The sequence below is a fragment of the Limulus polyphemus genome, unplaced genomic scaffold, assembly GCF_000517525.1.
Source record: "Limulus polyphemus unplaced genomic scaffold, Limulus_polyphemus-2.1.2 Scaffold605, whole genome shotgun sequence".
In the NCBI taxonomy this organism is placed as follows: Eukaryota; Metazoa; Arthropoda; class Merostomata; order Xiphosura; family Limulidae; genus Limulus; species Limulus polyphemus.
In genome coordinates this window covers 23273-34884 of record NW_013666215.1, presented here as the reverse complement: position 1 = coordinate 34884, position 11612 = coordinate 23273, and the positions used below count along the sequence as shown (strand labels likewise).

The 11612-nt window shown below is 34.0% G+C and overlaps 1 protein-coding gene across 1 annotated transcript in view; it reads right to left on the bottom strand.

Moving 5' to 3' along the window:
* LOC106459412 (ras-related and estrogen-regulated growth inhibitor-like) overlaps positions 1-11612 on the bottom strand; it is a 48816-nt gene that overhangs the window by 17123 nt on the left and 20081 nt on the right. Inside the window, exon 3 of the mRNA XM_013919032.2 lies at positions 10657-10837. Within this exon, the coding sequence (XP_013774486.1) occupies positions 10657-10825 (169 nt within the window). The 5' untranslated portion in view covers positions 10826-10837. The remainder of the gene's footprint in view (positions 1-10656; positions 10838-11612) is intronic.

Sequence of the window (11612 nt, the reverse complement as noted above, 5' to 3'; positions counted from 1 at the left end):
TAAGGATAATTTTTACGAAATACTTAACCTATATATATTAAGGATAATTCAACTAAATGCTTGATCTATACATTAAGGATAATTTTTACGAAATACTTAACCTATATATATTAAGGATAATTCAACTAAATGCTTGATCTATACATTAAGGATAATTTTTACGAAATACTTGATCTATATATTAAGGATAATTCCACGAAATGCTTGAGCTGTATATTAAGGATAATTCCACGAAATGCTTGATCTGTATATTAAAGATAATTCTACGAAATGCTTGATCTATATATTAAGGATAATTCAACTAAATGCTTGATCTATATATTAAGGATACTGCTTTACAACAGGATGATTATAAAAGACGAAAATAAATATCTTAAGCCTATTATCATAGCTAGAGTTTGTTCTACCCAAATTACGGTACCTCTACTGAGGCCAAGCCATTTGATTTGTCTTAAGTTATTTCAGAAAATAATAAATGATAAATGAAATATCGTATATTGTAGAATGAAATATGCCCTATCTAAAATTAATCGCTATTGAAAGTAGTCAAACATGAATAGCACAGTTTACTGAGGTGCTGTACGAGGCTTAGTGAACAGCTGCGTATATAAAATACAAGTAATTGAATAACAATACGTGCTGAAGATTTGTATGTGGTGATGAGCATAAGTACTAAAGTTTGCTGTTACATGCGACGATAAGGGAATTAGATTTGTTGTGTAAGGTGCTACCCAACACGAAGTTTAATATGCGTGCTAATTTGCTCTTTATTTGCTAAAAAAATGTTCTTCACAGGACAAAGCAAATTCTACATGACAGTAAAGTAAAACGAAGGAAGTAAGAAAGTTTGAAAGTTGCAGCAAAACTTATGGACAAAGGAGGTAAAGGTTGGAGATGAGGATCTGGGAGAGTTTCATAGATGAAGCGAAACTTTGGAACAAAGGAGTTAAAGGCTGGAGACGAGTATCAGAGAAAGTTTCATTGAAGTAGCGAAACTTCGGAACAAAGGAGTTAAAGGCTGGAGACGAGTATCAGAGAAACTTTCATTGAAGTAGCGAAACTTCGGAACAAAGGAGTTAAAGGCTGGAGACGAGTATCAGAGAAACTTTCATTGAAGTAGCGAAACTTCGGAACAAATGAGTTAAAGGCTGGAGACGAGTATCAGAGAAAGTTTCATTGAAGTAGCGAAACTTCGGAACAAAGGAGTTAAAGGTTAGAGATGAGGATCCGAGAAAGTTTCATAGATTCAACGAATCTTCTGAACAGGGAACTGAAAGATTGGAAATGACGAAACTGTAAAGTTTCACAAACGTAAAGAAACAGCATGACAAAATAGTGAAACGTAGGAAAAGAGGTAGAGAATTGAAGATTCGGAAAAGTGTCACAGATCTAGTGAAGCTCGAAGTAGCAACTCTTGACTTTCGTATTATTTTGAAAAATATATTTTTAGAAAAAACAATCTTAAAATTTTAATCACGTGTCTTTTTTCATCCCAGTTTTTAGAGATGAAATTATTTTTGTATAAAATCACCTAAGTTCCAGTAGTCACATTACGAGGTTTTTCTTACGAATTTCATTCGTAATTATGTGTGTTTAATGTTATTTTAACTATCAGATTACCTGTAATTTTTGCTATTCTGTCTGTGCTCCTTATATTTTTCAGATTAAAAAAATCCATATGGTTTTTTTCAATAAAAAGTCTTTATTTTTAAATCCCCAAGAAACAAGGTGGAGAATTCCATTACAAAGTCCAGTCTTACAAAAACAGTTATTTTTCGCTGAGGGTTTCAAAAGCCCCCTCATGACTTACAAAGGTTCTAATATACTGATCAAACTCCCCCATTATTCCCAGTTACTTCTATAGACAACTCAAAGGGGTTGAGTTCAAAACTTTCCGTTTGGACACCCGACCGCAGTGCTTGAGTATGTGCGCCAAGTTTGATTCAGCTAGCTTGAATATTAACATAATTTCAAACATCGTGACCCCTGATTCTGAGGGAAAACTAGCAACAAACCTACTCTTAGACTTCATTATGCTTCTGGTTCTTCGTGGGAGTTTTCGCTCTCAGGGTACTCCCTTGGTAAGGGAGCTGTACCATATAGATAAGGACTTTCACAGCGCCCCCTCAGATCCCGTTAGCCAATACTGGTCGTGCTAGCTCCAGAACTGTGGATGAATTAGCATATAAAGCTACAAACTGAATTGATATAGAATAGATACCGAGAGGTTTTTCAATATCTTGGAATTAGGATATATCTAATAGTCTCACAATTTCTTTCCAGTTCACATTGTACAATCATTCAGGGGTCTCCAAACTACGGCCCGCCAACAGTTTATTGAAGTAATATTTTTAATATTAAAAAAATAAAACGTAATTGAGCAAAAGCCAATCCAGCTGCGATGGTAAATAAATGCGATCAGGCTGTACCGATCACTCGAACTTACTAACCATAAAAATACCAGTAGCTGTGGCTTTTTCTTCAATATCGATTGGAAACCTTTCAGAAACAACAAAAACATTTTATGTTAATTATAGCAGGGGTCTCCAAACCTTTTTGGACAAGGGCCGGGAGGTAGATATATATATTTTTTTTTAGGCTTCGCGGACTGGAGGGATCGTGGTCAAATCAAGTAGGGATGTGTACATGAGTTATTTCTCATAAGAAACGTATTGAAAATATTTAAGATGTACATTAGTGAAAAGCATGAAACGGTTGCTTTTTCTGACAGAATTACACGGGCCGTATTGGCCCGGCATGACCAGGTGGTGAGGGCGCTCGACTCGCAATTTGAGGGTCGCGGGTTCGAATCCCTGTCACACCAAACATGCTCGCCCTTTCAGCCGTGGGGGCGTTATAATGTGGCAGTCAATCCCACTATTCGTTGGTAAAAGAGTAGCCCAAGAGTTGGCGGTGGGTGGTGATGACTAGCTGCCTTCCCTCTAGTCTTACACTGCTAAATTAGGGACAGCTAGCACAGATAGCCCTCGTGTAGCTTTGCGAAAATTCAAAACAAACAAACAAATTCTTCGAAAGCGCTCGGGTTATAGGTTTTTTATTCATAACTTATATGTTGGTGTTCAAAAGATGTAATCAAATTAAGGCACTGTTATCAAACTGGGAATTATTTTTTTTCTAAAAGTTCAATTAATAATTCATGAAGATATTTCAAACGAGATCTGATTATATGGAAATTCGTGAGATATATTGATTATTATAAACTTAATATCCACAACTTTAGCATCCGAAAATTTCAATATAAGGACAAGGTTGGTTGTGATAACAAAGTCATATGTTTTGTAACGATGCAAATTTATACCAATTTCTTTTGTATACGTGCGAGTTTAAGCTGCTCACAATTAAAGCAGTTGTTTCATAAAAATCAGCATTAACGAAGTTCAGTGACAGGAGGTATTTTAATTAAAGATTGTTTTCATAAGAAAATCTTTCCTGAAATTCTGTCATGCTGTACTAAACTAATATTAGCACTGCCATGAAATCTATGAGATCCCGAATAAGCCGATCAGAGTTAAAGAACCATAATCAAGACTTAATTTTATAATAGAGAATAAACAATGTTGTTACGAATCTCTTTTTTTTCTCCAAGTGACTGCTTGGTGTTTTTGTACATTTTAACGATTAATTTACTAACACAATCAAAACAACAATAACGTGTATTCGCGACCACTATATATTGTAAAAGGCAATACTTTCCTTTCCAAAAAATAAGATCTAATTGACTCGTCAAGACTATTACACATGTGAAAAAAAACCTTTTTTTTATATCCAAGAGTCTGATTTCTAAAATATTCTTCCAGATTCCTCTTAAACACCACATGTGAAAGCAAACTATTTCATAAGTCGACCATCCTAGTAAGTGGAGTTGTGTTTAGTTTGTCCATATATGTAACTTCTGTTCTCTAGTCTTGCTGTCTACAGAGTTTTTGTTATGTAAACTTCATCTGCATTTATTTATCACAAGCCTCTAACAATCTCTAAACATCAAACAAGTTCTCCCTCTCATTGAACCCTTCTCTTCTCCGGTGAAAATATATAAGATATTTCATTCTTTCTTCATAAAATTTGAAATGACCTTTAATAATATAAACACAATTACTATATTTTGTAACAGACACAACCAATATATTTTGTAATAGACGCACCCACTATATTTTATAACAGATACAACCACTATAATTGTAGCAGTTACAACTATTATATTTTGCAACAGATGCACCTACTATATTTTCTATGTTTACTATGTTTTGTAACAAGTACGGTTCCCGTGTTTTTCTGAGGCTGACAAATAATGTAATACATATGTTAGACCACATGAAAATTCGCTCAACTATATTTCACGACAGCACGGTTGGATAAACAACCTTCGAAAAGTGACACTCAACCATCAATCAAAGCACCTTCGTGCAATCCGAGCTCCTTTTCACCGAGTAATCTCTTGGTGATAATAGTCATCTTACACAGCAGCGCGGAGTTTTCAAGAAAAAAAAACGATTTATTATTACACAAAACGCTTTTAAGAGACATTCGTTATAGATATCCCTGACATTAATTAATACTAGAAGAAGATTACAGTTATTTATAAAATAGAAATTTAAAGAACCGACAGAAGCCTCGGTCTATGATTAAACATTCCTATGTCAAAATAATCCTAATACATATCTCTCTTTTAAGTAAGTTGCATTAAATACACAGAGCTTTAAAACATTATTTGAAAATAAAAACGTAATTAACGCATTTCCAAAAACCTTATTGGGGGGTTGGCATATTCGTTTGTTGTTTTAAGTAGAATTTATTTTGTGTTTAATCTAGAAACAATAAACCGCCTTTTAATTAAAATAGACAGGTTTGTTTGTTATTAAGCACAAGGCTACACGATGGGCTATCCGTGCTGTGCCCTTGGACATAACAATGAGCCACTTAGGGGCCTCGAGAAAGGAAATGCCTGTTAGAGTTAAACGATCTTCCACTGGAAATCCTATGGTTAATATCATTATTTTCATCATGATATCAAAATCAGGTCTTCACACATAAATTATGTAGCAATATTTGTACACCAAGTGTTCAGATTTGCAACTTTCAGTTCCTTCTGTTTGAGACTCATGCTACCAATAATAGTTTTTGTGGAAAACTATTACTAAAACACGATGCATTTATGATGTCGCATCTGATACTGTTATTTGTTTGTTTGTAATGTTCGAATACGTGTGAAGGTGGCACTGCGGACAGATGTTGTTTTCTTAGCGGAAAGCTACACAGTGGGCTGTTTGCACTCTGTCCGTCGCAAATAATCGAACCCCAGAATTTAGTGTTGCTGCTGAAAGAAAACTGAATGATTGTATAAAGTTTTCATTATTGTTATTATTTTTAGAATTTTTGCCTAAAGTTACAATAGATCTGTCACTGGTAAGTCATCTCTACTTTTGAACTCAGTGAATTGAGGAAATACTACTAGTCAACAGCACCTATTGTCAAATCGTGGGCGACTATTTTTTAATGAATTGTGGGATTTTGCTGTTCTTCTTATAATGTGTAGTGCATTTTTTCATATCAGGAGCGTTCATAAATTTTAATCATCTATCATTTTACAAAACTGTACAGGAACGTTCTTAACCAATTATGCTTTTGTAAAAATATGCGCTTCTGTTTACAGTATAAGCTTGGATACTGTTTTATATATGACTAAAGCTTTTTTTAACTGGGTCGTTTCTACAGGCATTGCTACAGCGCAATTTGTAATTGAACTCAGTCAAATCAAAAGTGATAGATCTTCTAATACAATACTCGGAACAACGATGTTTGTGAGTTTGTTTTCTATGTGTTCATACTACACAAATAACAAGTTGTAGTGTACTACTTTAACATATAATCCCTCGAGGGAAGAGTTCGCACGTTACTTCCTAATCTACGTTATACTTCAAGAAACAAACGAGTCTGTTTGTGTAAGTAACTTATCACGTGATGTTTTTTTGTAAATTGTCTTCTGAGCAGAAAGTTATGGAAAAAGTTGTATATTTCGAGCTATCGAAAACATTACAGACTGACTGCATAAGAACTTTGTAAATCCCTAACAAAATTGGAATGTTAATTAGATGATTCATATATGAATATCGCGGGAGTTACAGAACAATGATTGTCTTAAAATGAAATAATAGCTGCAAAAAAGTGGAAAACAATTAAAAGAGATTAAAAAGTATATAATAGCTGAAAACATTGAAAAAGATAAAGGAGAATACTAATGAATATCTAGAAGAATGTTAGCTGCAAAAAAAAACAAACAACAATTACAGCTGAAACGCTCATAAAATAAATTGAAATAACAACTGAAAACAGGTAAACAATGAAAGGCACCGTTAGCTATAAAAACAAGTAAAATTAAGCATTTACAATGACAAAATACAAGATGGACGATTATATTAAATTAATCAACTTTATGAAAAATCAACAATAAACAATAAAAATATTGTTGCGTCAGCGAGATCACGTGACTAGTATCACGCCACCCGTTTTCTAGAACTATCCTGTTCCTTCGGGAGTGTTCTAGCATTTGCTAGATTGGGGGTGGTCTGTTATATATAAGATGGTCACGGCGTGACGTCACAATGTGTGTAGGTAGTGAGTAATTGAACTGCAGTCAGAAAGTATTGTTGAAGTTAAGGTTCGTTGTTATAGCGTTTGTTATAGAGCGACTGTTGAAAATAAGTGTATCGGTAAAGTTATATTCAGAAAGAATAAATCAGTTTTATTAAGTAAGGACTTGTGTCGCTAAAGTTTCGTCGGAACGAAGTTACGGAAAATTAATTAACAAACGGAGACGTAACAATATTGTATTATAAACTGACAAAATGAAATACAAAAGTTTAAAAAATAAATTCAACAATAAGTATAAAGGTATATTCAAAATAAATTCAACAATAAGTGTAAAGATATATTCAAAATAAAAACAACAATAAGTATAAAGTGCAAAAATAGTTTGTTTATTATCAGAATTTTCGTGCAAAACTGCATAAAGAGCTATCTGTACATTTAGAGATGAAACACTAGAGCAGTGTTAAACTGGTACACAATTAAAAACATTTTATTTAGGCCTATCTATGGCCTTCAAAAAGTTGACGACTCTACATGATGTTCTTTTTAATTGCACAATCAGTTATATATGTCTTTTATTTGATAGTGATAGTGGGAGAACAATTTAATTATTAGTTAATAAAAACAGTTTGTTGGGTAGGCGGAAGCTTTCAAAAACATGGGGTCTATGGGGGGAAAATATGATAATAAAAGGGGTCCTTGGTGGAGCAAAAGTTGGGAATCACTGCACTAGTGGGAAGTCAGCGAGTAAACAACACCCACCGCTAACTCTTTGGATACTATTCTCTAACCAAGCAGTGGGATTTGACCATCACTATTGTCGCGCACGCACGGTCCCAAAGCTGGACGCGTGTTTTTGCGTCAATGGGCCGCGAACCATGAACCCTCGGGTACAAGCTCAAGTACGCTAACCCTAGGCTACACCCGACCCAGATAAACTGTGAAACGCGAGATTAAGTATAAAATTAATTAAAGCCAAATACAACAATAAATCTCAAACTAGATAAAAAAAATTAAAGTTTCGGATATTCAAGCAAAGCTACACAAACCCTGTCTGCGTTTTCCCTAATTTTGAGCTCATAGACTACAAAAACTAATATAAGAATTTAAATAGCTGCAAAAGTTGATAAAATGATACAGTACTGCAGCTCTAAATGAAAAGAACAAGAACTAGAAAGCTCGTAAGTTTGTACTAGCTAAGATCTCTCTTACTTGGTGACTCCTGTTACATTCCAGTCCATCTTTCGTGTACCACTTGCCTGAATGAAGTTCCAGCTAACTTTGACTTTTACACAATAAACATGTCATTTAAGTTCGTTATTTATTCCTTCTGGTGAAATTAACTTAGGAGAACACACTTTCTCTCGTTTTTGTAAAAATCATGGCCAATTATCTTCAATTCTGCACACGGGGTGTTAGAAACAGAAAAACTGAAAGGGTACTTGTAGAGCACGTGCTAATTTTGACTAATGAGAGATGTTTTGTATTTAGATGTGTAGAATGTGTTGCATGTGAGACACTTTCCGTTAGAAGGAATACGTGATAAAAAAGAATACTATAGTTTGTGATACACTTATCATTTTCATATTAATTTTTTTACATTGTACTGATGATTCTGAAAACTATACACCCTAGAAGAAATGTCGCCCTAAGGGCGGCTACTTGCGTTAGTAATTACTAATCGTAGATTCATACCTCATTGTAAAAAAACTTAGAAAAAAGTAAACAGATTCTAATAAATGATTTTGTTCCTGGGATTTACTGCAGGGGAAGAGTGTTCGGGTTGTATCTTTAGTCATACATAAATCACTGCATCAAAATGATTCAATGTACAGAGCTCAAAATGTTCATAAATTTTACTGATATAAACTGTAATGTTTTTATATATTAAAAGTGGTACCGTTTATATAAAAAATAATAGTTTTTTAAGAACTTCAGTTTCTCAGTACTATATTTAAAAAATACACAAATAAATATATAATCAAACCCTCGCGTACAGTCCTACTGAACGTCGTGATCTTGTTGTGAGGAGAGTACTTTTATTTAAAATTGTGTTCTATTATAAATAAACGGTTGTTGCCCATATCACAATTATTTTTATAAATGTCTGAATTTTGAATATCCAAATTGTGAAATTTTATAGGTTTTTGTTTTGGGTGCCATTCAACAGACGGCCAGGGAGTTTTGGTTACATACATAGATACTAACATACACACTATGTCCATTATAGTAAAGTTATATTCGTCAGTTTTTTTAAGAAGGCAGATGTTTTGTATGTTCCTACACTTTACAGAAAATTTGCTACACAGGGTTTATTTCCGTTTGTGATGTGGGAAATTACTGCAATATTGACGTACACTAATATTTATGTCAAACATGTTTATTTATTTTATCTATCATTGGATATTTTTGTTTGTAGTGTTCACAATATTTCTATTTTGTCTTCTCCACGTTCTTATTATTATTAGTAGTAATATTACAAAGCATGTAATATATTGTACTTATAAAAAAGTAAACGCCAGCTTCAATTCTAGTGTCACAAGTTGTTTAGATAAATAGAGAGACGTTGGTTTTATGTTTAAATACAGAAGGAAATATAATCTCTGTTTACTCTCACTGTTAAATGCATGACTAATTTCCCTACTATTTTCAAACTCAGGTGATTTCTAATTTATAAGGATGTTTCTCAGAAGAATATAATGACCATCAAATCAATCCACTAATCTGTAGATTTTCTGCTTCTTCGCTTCTATTTAGCTTGTTTTGATGTTGAGAGAAAATAGATCGAAATTCCTCAGATACCTCGCCTCCCGAAATTAGGCCTGTCCATCATGATTTGTTTTTGAAACCAGATACCGTAAGGTCTTTTCATGAAGGAGTCTCCATGAAAGCTCTTTCTTTTGTTGTTTGTGTTCTCTAGGAAAGCAAAATACATTCTTCTTGTTCGTTTCTGTTTTAACCGAACCGTGAGCTTTGCTTCTTCGCTTATTTTTGATGGCCTAATTTCGACGCGTAAGGCTTAACTGATCTTTTTTACTTTGTTCACAAATGCCACAATCTTTTCTCCATAAGTGTTTAAATATTTCAGTGAATATACTAAACTGCTACGATTGATTGTTAGAAGCAGATGAAATATTAATTTCAGTGAACATGAACACAGAACCGTAACGTTATAGATACCTTTTTATTTTGTGGAATAATTTGAATAGTGTAAGCCTCAGCAGCATAAGGTATGAGGATGAGAAGCTTTTTTGCTTATTGTTAAGCGCAAGGCTACACAATTGGCTATCTGTGTGATAACCTTGGGTATAGAAACCCGATTTTAAAAAGTTAAAAGCTCGCAATATTTTCGCTGAGCCACTGAAGGCAGATGAGAATTTTTTCCATCTTACTGTCATAACATATCTGCATTAGAAGACAAACGTTGGCTGTATGAGATCAACCATCTGTTTAGTAACTTCAATTGAGATTCAGGCTGAGCGTGATCCAGTGGTTAGTGTGCCGAACTGTGGATTGGAAAATTTGAGGTTCGAGCCCACGACATGCTGCAAAATGCAGCTATTAATGTTTTATAAAAATAAAAGTTAATCCCGCTATTCAGTTAAGAGTGGCCAGACAGGCGGTGGGTTTCCCTCCTGCTTATCAGAAGTTCTAAGTTAATAACGGCTGGACTTAAACCTTGGCCGTTCAGCCCATGAGTTGCATAATTTGCCTGTTTATTGATATCAAGTTGTCATACCCGTTTAGCTTGAGAAAGTTTGGAACGCGTAATTCAAAAAATAAAGAAATACTCTCATTAAATCTAGTATGAATGTTTTATGCCAGTTCTCTAAGCTTTTTTTGAAATACGTAAGTAAAGCAAAATTTGCTGAAATAAAATGAATATCAATTATTAGAAAAGTTTGCCTCTTCAAGGAAGCAAGTAGGCACTCGGAGTGAACAGTAATGACTCTTCAGTTTACAACAAGAAATTTGATACAATCCATTCACGTCGTGTTCGGAAACAAAGACACAAACACATACTTTTAAATAGAGTAAATTATGACTCACCTGACTTTCCTACTCCTGCAAGGCCTAGTACCAAAACTTTCAGTGGTTTTGGTCGAACATAGTGCGACAATCTACTAAACACCGATTTGTTGCCTGGATACCGGTGAGGAAAGAGAGATGAAGAAGAGGTTTCATCACCATTGCTATCATGTTGTACGTGATGATGCATCTTTGTTCTAGACTAAGTTTAAAAAATTCTAATATAAGATTCATAGAAAAATAAACCAAAAAATAAGAAAAAAACAACAACAACAGCTTTATGTGGATTTACTCTGAATGAAACAATGTCGTGATAAAACGAAAAATGTTTGTTTTTTAAATGTTTTAATCAAACGGAATCCTAGATGATTTGTTTTTCTTATGAGCTTCTGTCTGGTGACAGCGATTCGAATGAAAAAAATACAAGAATAACTTAGTCTAAAATTTGCTGTATGATGCTTTCGAATGGGCAACTAACTTATATAACACTAGCTGTGTGCCCGTCCTTCGTACGGGTTGTGTGTATAAATAATACATTAATTTAACAATTAACAAACAAATTAATTGTACATTATTTACATTACATTCTACATTTTTTATTGTACATTATTATAACAATTAAATATAAGTTAACAAAATATACTGTGGACCATGTGTTATCTACGTCACTTAGAAAAAACGGAAAATGTCAAATTGGGATGAGTTGTACTCGTGTGTATCACACATCTGTGAAAAAATTAGTTTTATTTACCGAAGAGCCTCTTGATAGACGACATTGGAAGTACGTCCACCTGGGGCATGGATAAATAGGCTGCGAGAAGATCTGACTCTTGAGCAGGCTACATATAGCTTTTGAACTCCAAGGATAGTGTTCATAAAAAAGAAAAATATAAGAAAGAACGCAGTTCGCGAGTCAAGCGCAAAAGAGCAATGCCGAGTGGACGGGCGAGCGACCCTTAACAAAGAAATACTTCTTT